General features: G+C 40.8%; 1 protein-coding gene and 1 pseudogene across 2 annotated transcripts; both read right to left on the reverse strand.

Annotated features, from left to right (window-relative positions):
- Positions 1 to 1,934: 1,934 nt before the first annotated feature.
- LOC120022409 lies at positions 1,935 to 12,285 on the reverse strand (annotated as a pseudogene).
- Positions 12,286 to 12,917: 632 nt separating this feature from the next.
- LOC120022737 (homocysteine-responsive endoplasmic reticulum-resident ubiquitin-like domain member 2 protein) lies at positions 12,918 to 23,389 on the reverse strand. Of its 2 annotated transcripts, none has more exons than XM_038966726.1 (9): positions 23,236 to 23,387; positions 22,455 to 22,775; positions 16,152 to 16,229; positions 15,854 to 15,970; positions 15,413 to 15,546; positions 15,097 to 15,228; positions 14,088 to 14,378; positions 13,684 to 13,795; positions 12,918 to 13,376 (listed from the first exon to the last, which is right to left on the reverse strand). In XM_038966726.1, the coding sequence occupies exons 2-9, from the start codon at positions 22,599 to 22,601 to the stop codon at positions 13,206 to 13,208; spliced, it is 1,182 nt and encodes a 393-aa protein (XP_038822654.1). In that variant the 5' UTR covers positions 22,602 to 22,775; positions 23,236 to 23,387; the 3' UTR covers positions 12,918 to 13,205. The 2 variants fall into 2 exon arrangements, with proteins under 2 accessions (XP_038822654.1, XP_038822655.1); XM_038966727.1 differs by having other exon boundaries at positions 13,259 to 13,376; positions 13,684 to 13,749; positions 23,236 to 23,389.
- Between the last annotated feature and the right edge of the window lie 595 nt (positions 23,390 to 23,984).

The raw sequence follows: 23,984 nt of genomic DNA on the forward strand, positions 1-23,984 counted from the left end.
TCTAAACTGTTGCAAACCAAAAGAAGAATGTAGACATTCAGGCGCCTATACCCCATAATCTTTCTTGGTTGTGAAACATTGACAGAAAGGTTGGAGTGGCAACATCTTTTTACTGCCCCTGTACTGTATCTGTACTGTATACTCTGCAAGTTGCATTCTCAGTATTGATATCGCTGCTCAGATGATGTTGTTCAGCAATTTTTTTGTTTGTCACTGTTGTGCTGTTTTAGTGGAATTGTGTGCTTTTTATGTTTTAATGGACAATAATAAAACAATACTAATTAAGGAAGTGATGATATGAATATTACAATAAGCACTTTAGATTTGTTTGCCAGTAGGAATTAGTGCACAGACCTGAATTGAGTTAAAAACATTGAATCTGAAGATCCACAGAACTGTTGCTGAAATGTCTAGAAAAAGTAACGACTCAGGAATCTACATGATTTCTGATTGTGGAAAGTTCTTTACTCGCATTTGTCTCACTACTCATACCGTATTTCAATAGCATAGCCTATTTGTCTATTGTTGGGACAATTCTTTTTGATAAACGGGGGAAAAAAATCTAAATTACTGTGCCGCTCAGTTATCTTCTAATAACAATGAACGTTATTCTGTGCAGTAAAACTGTATTGTACAACTTATGCTGCATATGTTTTAATACTTGTCACATTTAAAAAGTAAGCTCAGTACTACAGACATTTCCAAAAATGAGCCGTAAAATGTATTGCAATTATATATTTCTAATTTGCTTAGCACACATGCTCCTGATTTAGCAATAATAGACGAGTGAGTACAATGCAATGTGTGGAGTGATGGTTCTATTGAGCTGTCTAGGGGGAGTTTGTCAAACCCCATCCACTTTGTGTGTCTGCTCTATTGAATATATTAGTGTGTAGCTGATTTATACAGACAATAGCTTATGTGCCTTGTGAATGCTCTTTGTGTCTTTTAGTCATACTGTAATCAAACTTTTCAGGTAGTACACACACACACACACACAGCAGTAGTGATCTGAATGTTTTTGTGAAAATCATATCCTCTTCAACCAAACCGCCAAACTGAACTGATTAATAAGTTACAAATATTAACTCATTAGTACTCCATTGTACTCATTTTCTGTCAAGATATGTACTGTATGTTTCTATGTCACAAATGTAGTGTTTGTTCACAAATAGGAAGAACTGTAATGTACTGTAATCAAATTGATTTTTGTTTTATGCAATATTACTGAATTATTGCAACTTTAATATCACTGGTGAAAATGACAGAGGCCTGGTACATTTCTCCCCCAAATTTTTTTTTTTAAATAATTTTAGTTTGTACAGAATTCAGATAAAATGTTGGCTATTTCAAGTCATTACAAATATTGTCTTGGTGATCCTATATGTGCGAAGTAGGTACCACAATTCAATGTAGAACACAAATGGTATTGCAGTGCAATGGATACGATGTGTATCATATGATCTGTACCTGGTGTTCTTTAGGATAATATGCCATTTAGCAGACGCTTTTACCCAAAGCAACTTAGTCATGCGGGCATACATTTTACGTATGGGTGGTCCAGGGAATTCAACCCATTACCCTGGCGTTACAAGCACCATGCTCTACCAACTGAGCTACAAAAGACCACTTTAGGACCATATATTACACTGACCTCACTACTGCTGTCAGTCAAGCACAGAAAATCCTCCTGTCATGTTGTTGAATACCATAACATCATTTTTTTTACTTTGCTGATGGAAAGCAATAAAAAGTGTGTAAAATGTCTTATTTCTCTCTCCATATTTAACCCAGGCGCAAAGCACACCATCAGCATGTGAAAGTACACAGTGCACAATACGCAGAGCTTTTTAAAGGCGTTGTCCTGTAGAGATAAAAAAAAAAAAGACAGGCTATTGAAATTGAACATGTTTAATCAAAATGATGTCCCTATATTAAAAGTCATATTTGGCAGCTTTGGGGATTTTCAGCACCTTGTAGACTTTATTCTGGAACATTGTGGTGAAGTGAGGTCGGGAGTCGATGGACAGGAGGGTACATAGCGGCAACTTTCCTCTGTTCTCCTGATCCTTCACGTCCCAGATCTCAGGCATGCTGCAGCCTGGCCTGTCAAGTATAGCACATTTAGATGGGAATCAGAGATTGAGAGAACATAGTACTACAGGGCTTTGTTCATTAGGTACCAAAAGGAAGAAAACAGACTAAAACGGGGAAGGAAAGTGGCCAATAAGAAACTTGTTTTAATTTTCTATTGCAAAATGTTTTGCTATGGTATGCTTTATAATACCACCATGTTTACCAGTTACACCAGGAGTCCTCCAGGATGAAGTAGTCTGCCTGCAGCTGCATCAGATTCCTCTTCACCTCCTTGGCTGGTTTACGGCTGTACATGGTGTACACCAACTTGGTTCTTTCCCTGTGGGAATATGTTAGACGTAACTTACTGACAAACACAATGGGTGGTGCCTCATCAGATATTGTTGCAAAGTATAACCCATAGGGGAATTGTAGCAGTCTTATCTTTGCCAAGTGTCCTCGTAGTGGGGATGATTCACAATGGCTCTACCAGTGGACAGTTTCACACTCGCCATGGTTGGCATGGAGCCAGCAAACACAGCATCTTGGAACACACACATACAATTTAATTTCCCTTTTTGCAGCCCATTCCTTGTATCCCTCAATACATTTTTTGCATTACAATAATTACACTAATTCAGATTTATCCTAGATAGTAATGCATCTACAGAGCTTAGCAGCAACTGAACTAGCTCAGCCTACTACTGTATGCGCACTAATCTCATGCCCCTGAAGAGCACACACTAGGAATAAGTCGTAACGTGACATGACTCACCGGGCATGGTGTTGGCATTGATCCACTCCAGGAGTTGCTCCTGAGGCAGGTTGCTGAAGTCTCCTACGATTCCTCACTGGCTCTGGAAGTTGGCCACACCTTGGATGGACAGGATGCGAAACACAGTGATGTGGCGCTTGAAGTATTCCCCTATCCAGCCAAACAACTGCGGAGCATTGGAGAACATATATACCGGCAGATCAATGAAGACCCAACGTAGATCATTTATCAGGCAGTGTTTATTATAAATCCATTCACAAGGACATTTGATTTGGGGGATGTTTTTCATTTATTAAAAAGTTATTAACCCTAATGCTGACTATGGTGGAGTACTAATAAGAGATTCATTTGTTTCATTGCACTAGCCATCTGTCCGCTCTTTACGCTAGATCAGCATGGCTTCTATAGCTGGTATGATGGAGGTAAATTAAGGAAAATGGAAAGTGAACCATGTGATTTCTATTGTCTCTCCATGTCTGTCTGTTTGTCTCTGTCAGTGTCTGTCTACAGACGTCTCACCTGTCTAGAGCAGATCAGGGAGGCCATGAGGCACATCAGCGGGGCCAGGAAGAGTTTGATTCCCATGACCAAGATCGCCAGCACGGCAAAGGCCACCAGCTGCAGACTATGGTACACCATCTGACACAGGCACACACACACGGGCAGGGAAGCACAGTGGAAGTTATGAGCGCTGTAATGATGCTAATATGGGCTGTGATGTTGGTTTGAAAGTGAAAATAAGTAGCTAAGTTGGCTTACCTCCCCATTAGCAAACTGCCATCCTAAAATATGATAGAAAATGTTTGCATGAGGAAGCTATCAGAGGTCTGTAGGTGGCGCTAGTGTCCAGTGAATATAATACTTAATGCTACTTGTTGGATTGGGAAAATGCTTACTGCTCAGTGTCAATATCGACGTCTTCTTTAGAGTCAACTCTTTCGCGCCTAAGATCTCCAGACTTCTTTAATTGCCTTCAAAGGAATTATTTAAAATACTACAATATACACTCAAATTGACTTAAATGAGCTGCAATGTCAAAATCGAGAATAATGTGTCTCACCTTTCCAGAAATGATGGCTACAATAACTACGTTTACCGGGAGTATCAATGTCTTAACGTATCCCAACAAAGTCTGGAAACAGATTACAGTATAAGAAAAGCACTTAGACATAAAAAATCAACAACCAAATAGTAGTGTCAAAAGTAAACCTACCTCCAGCTCCATAAAGTCGAACTCTGCAGCACAGGTGTACATCAACGTGTGGAAATCCTTGTAGTTGGTCAACTTGGATCTGATCAAGTTGCCAATGTGAGCCTGTGGGAAATATAGAGAAACACACGGTGAGGTTAAAGTCATACAGACATTCACACCTTCATATGGAAACATTTGAAACAGGAATTGACATTAAATGAGTAGACTCCATCAGTGAGAGAAAGGAAGGAGGAATACATTGTGGGGAACAAAGAACATTTGACTTCATGGGTCACTCATAGCCCACGTTAAGATCATGCTGAACAGACTTTCATCTAAGAACTTACATCATTGGACGCTCCGAGGATGAACGACATGAAGAATTTGAGAAGCACAGTGGAGGTAAACCAGGCAATACCTTGGACAAACTGAGGATTTAGAGAGGAAAAAGTTAACACTCAAAACCTGTTATATGTTGCACTGTACCACTAAATAATGCTGTGTAATTGCATGTTACGTTTGGGGGTATAGAGTGGAGACCCTTGGGATGGTATAATACCATGGGAATTCAATATATTTCTCTTAAAGTCATGGAAAAATGGCAAATTGAGGAACGTAGTTTCACCAATTAACCCCAGCATGTAACTAAATAACTAACATTATACACAAAAATGATTCAAATAGGATTTCATACAATTGTGACGATTCCAAGTTTGCAGACTCTTGTGATATCGTCTCTCAGTGCGATGATGGCCTGGAAAACACCACTATACAGGAATGAGGAGTGACAGAATGACACTTGTGTATTCAGGCATTTCAATCTATTTCCCAGTCAACTCATCCAACCAGCAACCAGGGAAGAAATGTAGAAAGATGTCAAAAGTTCCAAATTCCAAAACAGCATGACAAAGCAGATGGCAAATGAAGCCTGAAAGGAGAAATAAATAACTTTTGTTCAGCAAATCAAAATACAGTGATCCATCATCATAGCATAATTGATGAACATTGTTCATGTTGGAACTGTTCTATCACCAATGTCACAACCATAGCAGATACTAGTATGTTTCTAAGCCTTAAACCTGTGACGATTATGTCTAAATATCAATTCAGTAGTAATACTTACCAGATGCACAACAAGTAGTGATTTCATCTTGGAAGTGGAGAGATAGCCCATAAAATAACAGGCAAACAGGCATGCAATCTGAAGAGGCAGACAACATAGGCATTTCAATTCATTGTCACGGTTATTGTACAGCTAAGGAGCTTCAGTACATAAACAAAGTCTTTTAAGATGACTGGTACATCCACAGGAATGTTACCAGGCTATTTTCCAGGCATGCATTTTTACCTCAGTGTGTGTATTTATTTACCTGAGTTGGCAAAACAAACTGGGCAAATGGCCAAGGAAGAAGGAACAAAACATTGCAAGCACCAAGAGCTACTAGGGATCTTCTTTCAAGGTTGGAACGCCTACAAAATCGTACAAAGACAACAGTATTATTTGCATTTATACATTTTCAGTGACATACACTGGGTGTACAAAACATTAGGAACAACGGCTCTTTCCATGACATGACTGACCAGGTGAACTCAGGTGAAAGCTATGATCCCTTATTGATGTCACTTGTTAAATCCACTTCAAATCAGTGTAGATGAAGGGGAGGAGACCGGTTAAAGAAGGATTTTTAAGCTTTGAGAATCTAGACATAGATTGTGTATGTGTGCCATTCAGAGGGTGAATGGGCAAGACAAAATATTTAAGTGCCTTTGAACAGGGTATGGTAGTAGGTGCCAGGCACATCGGTTTGAGTGTGTCAAGAACTGCAACCATGCTGGGTTTTTCACACCCAACAGTTTCCTGTGTTTTATCAAGAATGGTCCACCACCCAAAGGACATCCAGCCAACTTGACATAACTGTGGATTGGAGTCAACATGGTCCAGCATCCCTGTGGAACGCTTCCGACACCATGTAGAGTCCATGCCCCGATGAATTGAGGCTGTTCTGAGGGCAAAAAAGGGTGCAGCTCAATATTAGGAAGGTGTTCCTAATGTTTTGTACACTAATATATATACATTTATCTCAGTTATAAAACACAGATAGGACTTTGAAAAGAGTGGCGAAACCCAAGATGATGATAAATGGTTTAGATCAAAGGCATGTGAACTGAATATACCTGAGAATGCGTGTTAACAGCAGCATCTGCAGGACAAAGGGATAGGAGAAGCTCTCCCTCAGCGGTGGAGTCCACATGACCCGAGTGCTCTGGAATACATAGCATGAGTTAAGATAGCATTCACCACTAGCCAACCGACATGATGATCTAAGTTTCCATACACTGTATGAAACAATCAAATGACAATCATCTCAAACAAAACATTAATTGTACAGTGAGGAAACTTTAATATGGATTGCACTATGAGTACACAGCTCCAAACTGCAAAACTCTCACCTCTCCATGGTTGAAGAGACACAGGACAGTGACGACCCCTCCAAGACGACTGCCACTGGAAAGAACCCCCCCCCAGCCGCGTCCTCAGAGCATGCGCAGACCAGCTGGCTGGTGTGTTTAAGGACATATTCAATCAATCCCTATCCCAGTCTGCTGTTCCCACATGCTTCAAGAGGGCCACCATTGTTCCTGTTCCCAAGAAAGCTAAGGTAACTGAGCTAAACGACTACCGCACCGTAGCACTCACTTCCGTCATCATGAAGTGCTTTGAGAGACTAGTTAAGGACCATATCACCTCCACCCTACCTGACACCCTAGACCCACTCCAATTTGCTTACTGACCCGATAGGTCCACAGACGACGCAATCGCAACCACACTGCACACTTACCTAACCCATCTGGACAAGAGGAATACCTATGTGAGAATGCTGTTCATCGACTACAGCTCAGAATTTAACACCATAGTACCCTCCAAACTCGTCATCAAGCTCGAGACCCTGGGTCTCGACCCCGCCCTGTGCAACTAGGTCCTGGACTTCCTGACGGGCCGCCCCCAGGTGGTGAGGGTAGGTAACAACATCTCCACCCCGCTGATCCTCAACACTGGGGCCCCACAAGGGTGCGTTCTGAGCCCTCTCCTGTACTCCCTGTTCACCCACGACTGCGTGGCCATGCACGCCTCCAACTCAATCATCAAGTTTGCGGACGACACTACAGTGGTAGGCTTGATTACCAACAACGACGAGACGGCCTACAGGGAGGAGGTGAGGGCCCTCGGAGTGTGGTGTCAGGAAAATAACCTCACACTCAACGTCAACAAAACAAAGGAGATGATTGTGGACTTCAGGAAACAGCAGAGGGAGCACCCCCCTATCCACATCGACGGGACAGTAGTGGAGAAGGTGGAAAGTTTTAAGTTCCTCGGTGTACACATCACGGACAAACTGAATTGGTGGAGGTCATTTTGCAGGGCTCTGGCAGTGCTCCTCCTTGCACAAAGGTGGAGGTAGCGGTCCTGCTGCTGGGTTGTTGCCCTCCTACGGCCTCCTCCACGTCTCCTGATGTACTGGCCTGTCTCCTGGTAGCGCCTCCATGCTCTGGACACTACGCTGACAGACACAGCAAACCTTCTTGCCACAGCTCGCATTGATGTGCCATCCTGGATGAGCTGCACTACCTGGGCCACTTGTGTGGGTTGTAGACTCTGTCTCATGCTACCACTAGAGTGAAAGCACCGCCAGCATTCAAAAGTGACCAAAACATCAGCCAGGAAGCATAGGAACTGAGAAGTGGTCTGTGGTCACCACCTGCAGAACCACTCCTTTATTGGGGGTGTCTTGCTAATTGCCTATAATTTCCACCTTTTGTCTATTCCATTTGCACAACAGCATGTGAAATTTATTGTCAATCAGTGTTGCTTCCTAAGTGGACAGTTTGATTTCACAGAAGTGTGATTGACTTGGAGTTACATTGTGTTGTTTAAGTGTTCCCTTTATTTTTTTGAGCAGTGTATAATGTTTACATACCCTATATTACTCATCTCATATGTATATGTATATACTGTACTCTATATCATCTACTGCATCTTGCCATCTTTATGTAATACATGTATCACTAGCCACTTTAAACTATGCCACTTTATGTTTATATACCCTACATTACTCATCTCATATGTATATACTGTACTCTATACCATCTACTGCATCTTGCCTATGCCGTTCTGTACCATCACTCATTCATATATCTTTATGTACATATTCTTTATCCCTTTACACTTGTGTGTATAAGGTAGTAGTTGTGGAATTGTTAGGTTAGATTACTTGTTGGTTATTACTGCATTGTCGGAACTAGAAGCACAAGCATTTTGCTACACTCGCATTAACATCTGCTAACCATGTGTATGTGACAAATAAAATTGTATTTGATATAGCGGTATAAATCAATAACTAATTCACTGTTTGTCACAGAAACAAACTAGGTATGATTTATTCTATAAATGTCTAGCATACTTTTACAACCTTTGTTTTGAGGAAAAATTCCAGTTTTGATTTGATAGAGGGCATGTAGTCTATCAAATTTTTATTTCTATCAAATCAAAACTGGAATCTTTCCTCAAAATAAAGGCTGTAAAAGTATGCTAGACATTTACAGAACAAATTATACCTAGTTTGATGTTTCTGTGACGAACAGTGAATTAGTTATTGATTTATACAGTTTTAAATGGCATTTGATAGAGTTGATGTATTTCTATCGAGTCAAAACTGGAATTTTTCGTCAAAACAAAGGTTGTAAAAGTATGCTAGACATTTATAGAATAAATCATTTTTATGTTTCTGTGGCAATCAATTAATTATTTATTGATTTTTACAATTTTAAAATGGTTTTTGGCGAATGTCTGTTGAATGTTTGAATATAAATCAACTTTACCTTGGTCGCAGACAGACTGTCTGGACCATGCACATAGCGAGATACAGATTACCATAATATAGCCTATGTCTTGTATAGCAATGCCTCGTAGATTCACCAAAAGTATATTAAAGTATATATTAGGCTATCAATGACTATGGCTAAGCTATTCTTCATAGTGCCAGTGAATTGAAAATCTCCAAATGCATCAGTTTAATTAGGTGCAATAAAAAGTATTGTGCCTATAGTTTATTTAATAACCCTGGCTGGCTGTTGATGTCCTAGGCCAGGGCTCTCCAAGCTACCGTCCTGTAGTTTTTCGCTCCAACCCCAGTTGTAACTAACCAGATTCCGTTTATAAACTAGCTAATTATTGAATCAGATGCACTAGATTAGGATTGGAGTGAACCTACAGGAAGGTAGCTCTACAGGGTTGGAGAGCACTGTCCTACGGAATAGATCCCAAAACTGGGCATCCCCGCGAAACTTTGGGAAATGGCAAGTTCACTTTCTCATCCATAAAGTGCAAATATGGTTCAGCAGCTCAAATCAGCAGGATGTTGTTATTAGGAAGGATGTCTACCGTGGATCGTTAAAATAATGATTATGATCACATTTCATCAATTTAAATATTATGGGAACATCTATACATTTGGCAGCCAAGCATGAGTTATCAGTGTCCCTACCCTATGATGTTCAAATATCTTCACACCTACAATAAAAACCTCCAGGCTTCCTTCATATGAGTAAATTATATTTGAAACATTTTTGAATTACAGGGGGGGAAATGTATCTTGTGTGAATCTCCCTCTGGAATAACGCACATGCTTGGTTAATAATTATAAAACCAACGTCTCTAGTAATACCCGTCCGAATAGGACTATAAACATGGAAAATAATAGGTTTATCAGCGTAATGAGTTGCATCATCCCATGTCGTGTGATCCGTCAAGACTGCACACAGCAGAAATATCACTGAAATATTCTAGTTCCTACACATCAACGATGTTCAAACAAAATAGGCCTTTTATAGGCTAAATTGATGACCAAATGGGCAGCATCATGCTCATGTCAGTCCTCTAGAACGCAAATATAGCCTTCCTAGTAGGACTCAGCAGTAGTGAGGTGATGTGTATCTGTGCACATCCGTTTCAGCGTGTTTTTTTCCCCGGAGTCGAGCAAGAGTCGACTCCAACCACAGGAGACGGAGTCGTGCAAAAGTTGACTACTTTTCGACTTCAGCCACAGGAGTCAGAGTCGGAGTCGTGCAGTACTTCTCCTTGCTACTCCATATCATTGCCAAAGAGGCAATCTCAACGTTCAATATGCAGCTGGATTGATGGTGCAGTTGCTCATTGGTTGTTGGAAATATTTTCCATGACAACATGAATTAGAATTATTACAAAGTCAAAAACAAACATTTAGCTGTTAGCTAGGCAAGTTGTTGTATTTTGAGGCTTAGCAAAGAGGTTTTGTGGTTAGAATTGTTAGTTAGTATGTACTTAGTATGTATTTAGTTTGAGAATTTAGAGGTGAGCTAGCAACTTTTGACAGACTGGTTTCCTCTGGACAAACAAAAAACAACCAACAGTTTCAATATTTTGATTATCTTTGTGATTAGAAGATAGCTGTGAGGGTTATCGAATCAGGATCAACTCCTCTGTTCTCCTCGAGCTCATTAATGATGTAATGTTCATATTTGACGATGGCAGAAATGCCAGTCTCTTTTCAACTGGCAAGGAGTGGCAAGGAGTGGAATGTTAGCTAAAGAGACTGTACTCAGCAAGGCACTCAGGCTAGAATGTCTCTGCTGTAACCAAGAAGCTAGGTATTAACATCTAGCCAATTAGCTAGCAAGTTAGCAAACCAAATGCAAAGCTGGAGCCCTGAGCTGGATATAATTTATTTGACACATCCTAGATTCCTTAAAGTTAGGTGGGGTAGCCCCCAACCCCAAAATCATACGTCGGTATTTCAAAATATACCGTTTATACCATATACCGGTGTATCGCCCAAGCCTAACGCAGTTATTTTCTAGGAGTAGTTGTACCTTCACAGCTCTCTACTGGATTCAGTCCATCTGCTCTGTTGACATTCCAACATGCCTTGGTGGGGATTCCAAAGAAGTCCATGGTGACAGTGTAAATCCTGAACAGGCTGCCAAGAAAAACCTATCAACAGATCACTGGAATAAACACTCTGTAACGAAGAAACAGAAGAACAATACAATGTTTTTGAGATCCACTGCACTGCCCAATTAAATGATCGCCATTGTTTCTCTTTTGCTTTTGTTTGGTGAAATAAATAAATGTCTGCACTTGCATATTTATAAAATGCAAAAATCTTGCTTGCAAAATAATGACATAGTTCCAGCTCCTATAGTACCTCTGGGTACAGATTGAACCTCTTCAGAGCATTGATAACAAGGGGATACTCAGAGAACCTGTCGTTCATGATCAGGTGGAGCCCATGCAAAAAGGATGGCGCATTGATGAAGATCTTGAAATAGGAATGATACAGACCCTGCAAAATAAAACCAACATGTGAGTGAACTGGATGCTGAAATTGCAGATGAGCCTATTTTTGTAACAATGTGTCCATTTCTTCAATAACACAGGATGTCAAATCTAAAGCCCCCTTGGGATGGCAGATGTGTGAAGCAGTGAGGGACAGGAGGGATATTTTACAATTGGCCCATCTCAACATTCCTCTTACCATTTCAGTGCGGAAAGCCATTTCTTTTTCAATTGAAGATAGGTGTGAAAAGTGTGTGTCATTTTCAAAGAGGTTTGTTAGATGAGCCCTAAACAAAGTTTTAGACATCACATCAGCAAGGGGGAGTGTCTGTCTGTCAGACTGAATGAAGTATAGGCCTAATCCTTTAGACTAATTACATCCACATTTCTACATCTGGCCAGCATTGGTAGGTTATAACAACATACAGTACCTGGATAGTGAACTTACCAATGTAGAAGTCCAGCCAAGACAGCTGTCAAAAAGACGCACACAGGTTTGTCATCAAAAAATGAATGCTCAGTCATAGGCTGATGAATAACGTTAACTATTACGTTCATTAATATATGAGGCAACTATTGAAACTTACCAATAATGACTGTGATTCCAATGTTCATAAAATATCGCACAGTTATGCCTACTTTATCTCGAATAAAAGCAGAGTCAGACCCGTCAGAAACGCCATCTTTGGTTTGCAAAACGCAGAGAGAAACACATTTTCGTGCTTGTCGTTTGTTGACATGAAGGGCAAATGCAACGCGTTTACCCTTTCCATCATTTGGGATGCCTTTGGTTGAGTTGAACAATTCCCCATCGTCACTTTCAGGGCAAAATTGGGCCTGGTCGACTGACCGGCGAGTCTTTATAGCCATGTTTTCAGACTTCGAGTCCGAGAATGCCTCAAAAGATGACATAAGTGGTAGGAAACTCGTTTCAGTATTTTCAATTGTTATTTTCTTTGTCAAAGTTAAAGAAAATGAGCTAACGTTAGTTTGCTAAATAGCATTTTCTGGCCACTCAAGTTCAAAGGACTCACCGCAATTTAACTAGTAACCATGGAAACCCAGGATCAGCATTCTTCTAAAACGTTTTGCTGCCCAGTCATTTTATTAAAGCGTATTAAAAACATTAGCTAATATTCATTTCTTGGTTGAAAGGGTCGCGTATCACGTGGTTCTGAATCACTATTCAAAGGTAACACGTACCACACATGTGGCGTGTGGGATACCACATTCACCATATGAATGATGTGATTGGTAAGATTTTTCCACCTTTTAATCAGGTTCTTTTTTTATACCGGATCAAATAATTTATTTTAAAAAATGTCTGTGTTTTCATTCATGATTCGAACAAACGAACGCGAGGTTCCATCTGAACTGAAATTCATATTACCCTCAAATATAACACAACAAATAGGATTCAGGGTGGGGTTCTTTAAAACTGATTGCTTGATTCAAGCCAGTCCTACAAGTTTATATTAAATACAATATTACACAGATTTACAGTTTACATACTTTATTTATTATTTCACTCAAAAATAGGTTTAATTATCATGGTATTAAACATAATATTACACAGGGATGTCCTTTTTCCCCAAAGCTTATTGTTGTTCACTTCAAAACCAGTTCAAAGCCTTTCTGTTTGTGTGGCTGAGTGACCACTCAGTTCTTCTGTAGTGCCCTGTGATCCGGTAGATGTACAATGATTGTGTAGACAAGGGTGAACTCGCTGGGCATACTAAGATAGTGTATTCAGTCCAGTCAGTAGTGCCATTCTCCCATGGCTCATTGGCTCAGTTGGCAGCATTGGGTGGCCCCTCAGGTATGAGAGACATGAAGAATGTGACAATAAAAGACCAAGTCGTAGAGAGAAAGCCAGCATGGGGAATACCATTGGGATCCTCCAGTCCTTCCTCTCCACTGTCCCCATCATCGTCCCCCAAGCCTTCATCCATCATCCGCTCCTGTGTAGGCCAAACATGGCAACACGTAAATTAGTCATCACACAGATAAACTGGAATACTGGACAAATGTATTCCTCTAAGATTTCCAACAAACTCTTTCCATCAAAGACATATTTGCTACACGTATCAATGCAATTGTAATCATTCACCACAGCAATACCATATTATGTTACCAGACACGCATTACATAAATAATTCATCACTGCTATTACAAATTAAATTACTGTATAATTCAAGGAGTTATCTGTCCTGACATTCAGAAGCACTTTAACCTTTAGTTTATGGTCAGAGGTTAAAGATGACCTACCATCTCTTGGAGGTCATGATGAAGGTCCGCCTCCATCTCATCCTCTTGGGGCTCATATCCATGGTTCTGAAATTCATTCTCCGGGTTAAAAGGGAACCACCCTGCTTGGTGCCTAACATAAACACAGAGCCATTGACAAAACCTGTGATCCATAATAGGTGACTGTTCACAACACATTTGTTGGGTCAAAGACCCAAGAAGACCCAGATAGAAAGGTATAGGGTTAATATAAAGGATTCAGAACAATCTCATTTTCAATTTACAGTCTAGCCTGATCCCAGAGCTGTATAGCTAATGCTATGGATATTGGCAAGACAGCACATACAGATCTGGGTCCAGTCTAGTATGTGACTGTTAGCAAGGACACATAGTATTAAGTTGAGAGGGTGCAGGGGAATACTCACAGATATAGCAACAACATGGCGCCCATCACCATGACAAAGTGGCTAAAGGAGGAGTAGAAGTAGATTATGCTGAGCAAGATGGCGATGCGTGACACCGTGTACACCCAGTCCAGCCAATCACGGTTCAGCTCTTCTTCGTTCAGATGCGCCTCCCCTCCCTGGGCGTTCATCTGGATGTCAGGCTCGCCACGGCGCTCCTCCAGGGGAGGTGGGTTCAGAGGATCTGATTGACCTGGCTGGGTCGAGAGCAGGTCAGGCCTAAAGTGGTGAGATGAGGCAGCCAACATCTGACTGAAGGGCGAGAGAGACAAAGAAAAGAGAGAGAAATTAATTAAAAGAGAAACTAATCAGCGACAGATTTCATGTGAATATTCAAAAATCCGCATAAAAACAAATGCACATTTTCCCACCAGAGATGTTTCCATCAAATGGACTTGTTGCAGATAAAAGGTTGTGCATGACGACAGTGCGAATAAACATTTATTTTGCGGTTGAATTCCCATGTACCGAATAAAAAATGGGTTTCCATCGCTCGGTAGCCTAATAAACTGCATGGTTTCCCAAGACGTTGTCACGACCGTCGTATGAATAGTTGGACCAAGGCGCAGCGTGAGTAGAGTTCCACATTTTAATGATAGTGAAACTTCCAAAACAACAAAGATATAACGATCGTGAAGTACGTAGCGCACATAGGCACTCATACAAAACAATATCCCACATCGCAGGTGGGGAAAAAAGACACACTACGTATATTTCCATCGCCATTTCTCACATAATTATTTTAAAGACACAAAAAGATCCCGCCATGCTGAAAAAACACATTTTCTGTCGACAATTAGGAAATTGTAGTGACATTTCCTGTTTCCATCAGCCCGGTCTTGACTTTTTTCACGCGTCAATTAATTCATACTGAAAGTCAGGTAATTGTGATTGAATCTCAATGATTGCATATCTCAGAAAGGGTAATTGAGCATATTGTCCAACAGTTGTTGTGAGACAGCAGACTTACTAGTGCATGTAGTAACGCCGGGCGTACACCTGCTGCCACCACAGCAGCGTCATGGGATTGTACTGTATGCCAGGGTAGGCTGGCATGTTGTTGGTAGGGCCTTGCTGTGGAGAGAACTGGTTCCACATGTAGCTGCAATAGAAGTACACAGCTACAGGGTAAACAGTTCGGCATTACCTGTAGAACAATTAACACATACAAACACAAATCTATTAGGAAGTGAGAGCTCTCAACAGTAATACACCTCTTGGACAATCATAACATGTGGCCAGAACTAACAGTGTTATAATTGAGAGGTTGGTGTATAAGGGCTTACGTTTGCATTAAGGCAGGGTGTGCTGCATGGTTAGGGGCGGGGCCTGTGCGATGTCTCAGCCCGTCAGAGCTCTCTCCAGTGGAGGTTGATTGGCCATCTTGGCTATGGGAGGAGAGACTGGGGCTCTGACCCGTCTGACAAAACCAATCAAGAAGTTGATTATTTTACTTCTCTAACTCCACCTAACAGACTTTTCATTCCTCAGGAGCCGCGTGGATTACAACAGAGAGTAGGCCTAGGTTAGCCTGGTCCCAGATCTGTTTGTGCTCTTGCCAACTCCATAGCTCATTGTCAAGCCATTTTTGGCATGACAATGAGTGACAAGGAGTTGGCATGATAGCACAAACAGACTACAGCTAGTCCTAGGTGTGCTGGGATGATGAAATGAGTGGCAATGAACCGAGCAGTAGGATAGGTGTTGCATGCATAAGGGTAACTCACCGTGAAGCCAGTAGAGGGGACTCCAGGGGCCTTGTTGCTGTGGCTGCTGTGGAGCTTGGGGGACCCGGGAGGTGTGCGAGATGCACACACCAGGTGGACCATGTGATACTCATCCTTCTGTAAGAGTCATCCGTGGCCATTAGCAAGGACAGCCACACTATTGCGTTGACAAAGTACAATCATCAGAGGAATCAGCTTGACTTTAAGAATGAGATCTAGGATCAATGCATACTTTGCTGTAATCTCTGATCAGAATACCTATGTCAAGATGAAAGATAAATGAATGTAGCAGACAGACCTTTCTGAGCACATCTTTCAGTATTAAGTGATCCAAGAGGAGCTTCCCAGAATACACCAGCCTCTGGTCTTTGAAGCTCTACAATACAAATCAGACAGTTGAGAACATAGTAAGCATTTCACTGTAAGGTCTACTCCTGTTGTATTCGGAGCACGTGAGAAATAAACTTGGATTTGATAGACCAGATGATTTATTGACTGACCCTGCTGGTCATGTATGACAGTCTCGAAAAACGAACTGGCCTTAATGGCCACATCTACTCTTAAATCTCTAGTCAGAAGAGCAACCAGAAGAGGACTGGCCACCCATCGGATCCTGGTTCCTCTATAGGTTTCTTCCTAGGTTCCTGTCTTGTATCAAGTTTTTCTTAGCCACTGTGCTTCGGTCTCTACATTGCTTGCTCTTTGGGGTTTTAGGCTGGGCATCTGTAAAGCACCTCGTGACAACTTCTGTTGTAAAAAGGGCTTTATAAAATATATTTGATTGATTGATTTGATAACCCCTGAAAACAGGGGTTTTCCTTTCGCTTTCCTTCACTTTGGGTCCAGAGAAGATTCCCTTTCACTTTCTTATATTTCATAAGAACATATAAGTAGTAGTGATTGAAATAACCAGAATAGCTTAGACTCAGCTCCCAGACTGTGACGGAAGAGACTTGGAAGGATGGCAACGCGAGACTTACATGCTGACCACACCGCTCACGTTCCGTGTACTGCAAAATAAATGTACACATACATGTTATTCAATAATTTCATCCAAACAGCTTGCACGGCTGTATAGCCAGGCACTAAAATAGAACTTGGTTCTATTTTTGACACTTGATGCACTGCAAGTCCCGCCTCTCCCATCTCCTCATTGGTTTTTAGGAGCATATACCCACATGGGTGATTGAAAGATGAACTGAGGTGCACACTCCAGTCCAGTTGGTGGTGGTAATGCACTTTAAAGTTGGTTGCCAACCGCCATATAAAGTCCACAGAAGAAGAAGACTGAAGGAGGAGTGACTACTAGAAACCAACTAAGTTTCCCCTTTAATATGTGGATTAAATGTCGGAGTAGAGAACACATGATTTTGTGTGACTCATAATGGGTCAAAATTCTACAAAGAAGAAGAGGACCTTTTTCCTTTCAGGTAAAATAACAACCCAATGTTTATATCTCAGGTCAAATTAGCTAGCAACAGCGCTCAAGGTCTCTGCTAGATAAAGCCCCGCCTTATCTCAGCTCACTGGTCACCATAGCAGCACCCACCCGTACAACGCGCTCCAGCAGGTATATCTCACTGGTCACCCCCAAAGCCAATTCTTCCTTTGGCCGCCTCTCCTTCCAGTTCTCTGCTGCCAATAACTGGAACGAACTGCAAAAATCTCTGAAGCTAGAGACTCTTACCTCCCTCACTAGCTTTAAGCACCAGCTGTCAGAGCAGCTTATAGATCACTGCACCTGTACATAGCTCATCTGTAAATAGCCCATCCAATCTACCTCATCCCCATACTGTATTTATTTATCTTGCTCCTTTGCACCCCAGTATCTCAACTTGCACATTCATCTACTGCACATCCTACCATTCCAGTGTTTAATTGCTATATTGTAATTACTTTGCCACCATGGCCTATTTATTGCCTTACCTCCCTTATTCTACCTCATTTGCACATGCTGTATATAGATATTTCTACTGTATTATTGATTGTATGTTTGTTTATTCCATGTGTAACTCTGTGTTGTTGTATGTGTCGAACTGCTTTGCTTTATCTTGGCCAGGTCGCAGTTGCAAATGAGAACTTGTTCTCAACTAGCCTACCTGGTTAAATAAAGGTGAAATAATAAAATAAAAATAAAAAAACATGCCTACCATTAAAGATGCAAAATATTTTTGGGGAGAAACAAACAGAAAACTTGAGCTTGCATAAATATCCCCCCCCCAAAAGTAAATACTTTGTAGAGCCACCTTTTGCAGCCATTACAGCTGCAAGTCTCTTGGGGTATATCTCTATAAGCTTGGCACATCTAGCCACTGGGATTTTTGCCCATTCTTCAAGGCAAAACTGCTCCAGCTCCTTCAAGTTGGATGAGTTCCGCTGGTGTACAGCAATCTTTAAGTCATACCACAGATTCTCAATTGGATTGAGGTCTGGGCTTTGACTAGGCCATTCCAAGACATTTACATGTTTCCCCTTAAACCACTCGAGTGTTGCTTTAGCAGTATGCTTAGGGTCATTGTCCTGCTGGAAGGTGAACCTCCGTCCCAGTCTCAAATCTCTGGAAGACTGAAACAGGTTTCCCTCAAGAATTTCCTTGTATTTAGCACCATACATCATTCCTTCAATTCTGACCAGATTCCCAGTTCATTCCTATGAAAAACATCCCCACACCATGATGCTGCCACCACCATGCTCCACCTTGGTGATGGTGTTCTCTGCGTGATGAGATGTGTTGCGTTTGCGCCAAGACATAGCGTTTTTTTTATGGCCAAAAAGCTCAATTTTAGTCTCATCTGACCAGAGTACTTTCTTCCATATGTTTGAGGAGTCTCCCACATGCCTTTTGGCGAACACCAAACGTGTTTGCTTATTTTTTTCTTTCAGCAATGGCTTTTTTATGGTCACTCTTCCGTAAAGCTCAGCTCTGTGGAGTGTACAGCTTAAAGTGGTCCTATGGACAGATACTCCAATCTCCGTTGTGGAGCTTTGCAGCTCCTTCAGGGTTATCTTTGGTCTCTTTGTTGCCTCTCTGATTAATTCCCTCCTTGCCTGGTCTGTGAGTTTTGTTGTGGTGCCAGGCAGGTTTGTTGTGGTGCCATATTCTTTCCATTTTTTAATAACGGATTTAATGGTGCTCCGTGGCATGTTCAAAGTTTGGGATATTTTTTTATAACCCAACCCTGATCTGTACTTCTCCACAACTTTGTCCCTGACTTGTTTGGAGAGCTCCTTGGTCTTCATGGTGCCGCTTGCTTAGTGGTGTTGCAGACTCTGGGGCCTTTCAGAACAGGTGTGTATATATACTGAGATCATGTGACACTTAGATTGCACACAGATGGACTTTAATTAACTAATTATGTGACTTCTGAAGGTAATTGCTAGTAGTTGCACCATATCTTATTTAGGGGCTTCATAGCAAATGGGGTGAATACATATGCATGCACCAATTTTCCGTTTTTATTTATTTTTTGAAACAAGTCATTTTTTTCACTTCACCAATTTGGACTATTTTTTGTATGTCCATTACATGAAATCCAAAATTAAATTAAATTACAGGTTGTAATGCAACAAAATAGGGAAAACTCCAGGGGGATGAATACTTTTGCAAGGCAATGTATGTGACTTGTTAAGCACATTTTTACTCCTGAACTTATTTGCCATAACAAAGGGGTTGAATACTTATTGACTCAAGACATTTCAGCTTTTCATTAGTAACATTTTTGCTCAACATAATTCCACTTTGACATTATGGGGTATTGTGTGTAGGCCAGTGACAAATCTCAATGTAATCCATTTTAAATTCAGGCTGTAACACAAAATGTGGAAAAAGAACAGGTTTGAATACTGAAGGCCCTGTACAGTTTAGTTAATCGGATTGACAGGATTTAGGAAACCAAAGATTAGGCTAGACGTATTAGGGCAATGACAGCATCAGTGGTAGCGAGACATTTTTGAGTTTACATTGACATTCTTGTGATGTCAGTGCTACAGTAAAGCTGAAATCTACACCAAAATCGTATCTTTTCAACAGACTGTTTTTGTTAAGAAGGCTCCGTCACCTGGTTAATACTATTATGGTAAACAGTAGAGATCGATGACACTAACCAGAGAAGTTGGAGAACACACAACAGACTGAGATTACTAGACAAGAGTGCTGTTAAGTGCTCAGTGTTTACAATGATTACTGCGCAGGAACCGTAATTAAATCAGATTATAGGGGAGAACAAAGAAATCGCAGGGTCCTTATTCCAGCCTGACGTCAAATCTACACACTTTCAAGCCAAGAATATTTTCAAATATATGCTTAGCACAACCTTTTATTCATTGCTTTCTCCTCTTCCCGCCTCTCTTTTTCCCGTAGAGTAGTTTGCTACGGTGTGTTTTGACATTCTTTCAGATGCGGTGATGGGTTATAAAGTCTCATTCCCACAGGCAATAGGTTTTCACATCACTGACATTAGGCTATGTATTTCAGTAATATGACATGACATAAATTCAAAAGTGTTGGCCTACATATAAGCAGATGTATTTCCAGGTTAGGAAATCATCACTGTGTAGCAAAAAGCAATTACTGGGGTACACAGGATGTTGATGCAGAAAATGTGATTGTGAATTCAGTTAAAACTAAATGAAGCTAGTTAGATTGCAGAACACTGCAGTCTTGTTTCTTTTCTTCTCCAGACAAATAAATGAGGTCAATAAACACATAACTGTTTATAAACCTCCTATAGTACTAAGTGAATCATTCACATCAAAGAAAACATTGAGCTAGGATCGGGTCCTCTGTTTTCTTTCTCCAACAAAAGCTAGGTCGATCCGCCCACTTACTAAGAGGATTAAACCCACTAATTGAAAACCCCTCATTCACTTAAACAAAGGCTTCAATTCTAATTAGTCTTGGACTACTAGGGTATGTAACGTACATATAGCCTACTTCTGCATCAGGGACGTCAGTATCATTTTGACATTTGTGCTACTTATAGTCTGCCTATATAATATATCGGGGATGGGGACACATTCTCAGATGGCTGTAACCTCCAAACTTCAAAAGCCAATCAATCTATAATGCAATATATTTCTAACTGAATGTCCAAACCCCATCTGAATCAATGATTTATATATACACTAGCTGTTATGAAGCCACCGTGCCTCCATCTTGGCACTCCCCCACCATCGAAAAAAATATTTTGGAAGCTATAAAAATGCAATTATTGTCTACATTAGTTTCTGACACGTTTATTTTGTTACAGACACTTTGAAGCATACTTTTAAATTATTATGTGAGCTAAACATAAAAATATATATTTTTTAGAATGTACTAATGTTACTGTCCCCACTACAATTATTATTAATTTATTTTTGAAATACATGTAATTTTGGCCTTGAAACATTTCATTGAAACATGAGGACTGCTTCTTCTGTGGAGTGTCAATATGGCCGACCGGTGGCTTCGAAGCCTCTCATTGGCCAATACATAGCATCAGCAATCCAGGGTTTATAGACAGGGCATTCGGAAAGTATTCATACCACTTGACTTTTTCCACATTTTGTTACGTTACAGCCTTGTTCTAAAATTTATTAAATTACTTTTCCTCATCAATCTACACACAATACCCCACAATGACAAAACGAAAACAGGTTCGAAATTTTTGCAAACGTATATTAAAAAAATAAAATACCTTATTTACATAAGTATTCAGACCAATTGCTATGAGACTCGAAATTGAGCTCAGGTGCATCCTGTTTCCATTGATCATCCTTGAGATGTTTCTACAAACTGATTGGAGTCCACCTGTGGTAAATTCAATTGATTGGACATGATTTGGAAAAGGCGCACACCTGTCTATATAAGATCCCACAGTTGACAGTGCATGTCAGAGCAAAAACCAAGCCATGAGGTCGAAAGAATTGTCTCTGAGCTCTACGGACAGGATCGTGTTGATGCACAGATCTGGGGAAGGGTACCAAAAAATGTCTGCAGCATTGAAGGTCCCCAAGAACACAGTGGCCTCCATCATTCTTAAATGGAAGATGTTTGGAACCACCAAGACCGGCCGCCCGGCCAAACTGAGCAATCGGGGGAGAAGGGCCTTGGTCTGGGAGGTGACCAAGAACCTGAATGTCACTCTGACAGAGTTCCTCTGTGGAGATGGGAGAACCTTCCAGAAGGACCACCATCTCTGCAGCACTCCACCAATCAGGCCTTTATGGTAGAGTGGCCAGGCGGAAGGCACTCCTCAGTAAAAGGCACATAACAGCCCGCCTGGAGTTTGCCAAAAGGCACCTAAAGGACTCAAACCATGAGAAACAAGATTCTCTGGTCTGATTAAACCAAGATTGAACTCTTTGGCCTGAATGCCAAGTGTCACATCTGGAGGAACATGTTTTTGCATTGTCATTATGTGTAGATTGATGAGTGCTGCAGAGATGAAAAAAACGATTTAATCAATTTTAGAATAAGGCTGTAACGTAACAAAATGTGGGAAAAAGTCAAGGGGTCTGAATACTTTCCGAAAGCACTGTACATCATTGATCTGAACAGACCTCAAGGGAAATGAATACGGAGAGCAATCTCACTGTACGTAAGCCAGAGCCTACTCACCGGTTTACTGGGATACACATGTGAGATATGGGTTTTTAGTTTCTCCACTGTCCAGTTCAGGAAGCAGTTGATTGTCTGGTCATCATACTTCTGGTTGGGTGCCTTGATGACAATGATAGCAGGACTTTCGGCAACACCCTGGTCCATGTTTTAAACCATCAATTAGTGTCCTCTTGGAGTCTTATGGTGCCTTGCACATAGCCCAGATATGTTGGGCTGGAACAACAGAATGGTCTCTTCCAATGCGGAGGACTACTAAATATGATCAATCTCCAGCTGCAAGATGTAACGTTAGCTAATACTAGGGCACAACATCGAAACCTGGGAAAAAAAGATGAAAGCCACATTGTTTGGACAAGTTTACCCTGTTGTGCAAGTGAAGTAAAATGGACTTACACAGACTAAATACCAAGCTAGTTGGCTATCTATGGTTTGTCAGAACAGAAAGTGACAGGTATAAAAATGATCACCTCTCTGATAACGCCTAACGTTACTTACTTAGGTAACTAACTATGGCTAATGAGAACTTCACAGATGTACCTTTTTTTTAAAGTTATGACATTGACTAAGTACTAACTACTGTACTGTAGGCTTGTCAATCAGGTAACCTGAGCGTTAGCACATATAGCTAGCTAGCAACCAGCCTATGGTACCAGCAGAAGTTTCAGCGCTAACGCTGGCTAGCTAACAACAGTTATCTTAGGTTATCCTAACTGTTGGTAACGCAGATGACGATGATCAGTCGCTCGCAATATCAGGCCGATAAAATATATTTACCCACCTTAGCTTCCAGCGACTTAACTTTAACTTGATCACCTTTAATTAAAGATCAGTTACAATTCCTTGAATATAATCTGAATATCCGGCGTGTTGTTATTGTTGTTGTTGCTGGCCTGCTAGCTAGCTGCTAGCTAAAGGAAAGTGGAAATACGTTATCGTGTCTGAAACAGCTGTTCGGCCCACATCCGGAATTCGTATAATCGAATCGCGTGAAACGAGTTTGAAAAACGGTAGTAACATTTCGTTATATGCTTGTTATATGCTCGCTGTATTACATTTATACTAAACAAACATATTATATAATTTATAATATTTTACTGAGTTACAGTTCATATAAGGAAGTCAGTCAGTTGAAATAAATAAATTAGGCCCTAATCCAGGGGTGCCACTTTGGTTTTAGAAGTGGGGGGGTCATAACCTGGAGGGGTGTCTGGTGGTCCTCCCTGAGAATGTTTTGTGCATCTAAAACGTATTTCCTGCATTTTCACACAATCCTATATGCTGTCTCTATTTAGAACAAAAAGTAATCAAAAATGCCCACTGTCATCAAGCTAAGTAAGAGATCATCATTAAATATGTTTAAGTGGTTAATAAGACTGACCTAGATCAAAGGTAATGAAATAATAAATATTGTGTTACCTTTACTAATAGCCTAACAAATGAACAACTCTTGAAAAAATACAGACTTTTGATTTTCTTTATTAAGACATCCTCTATATCAAATTTCAGCCAGACCGACCAGCCAGCCTG

Source organism: Salvelinus namaycush, chromosome 27 (assembly GCF_016432855.1).
Source record: "Salvelinus namaycush isolate Seneca chromosome 27, SaNama_1.0, whole genome shotgun sequence".
Taxonomy (NCBI): Eukaryota; Metazoa; Chordata; class Actinopteri; order Salmoniformes; family Salmonidae; genus Salvelinus; species Salvelinus namaycush.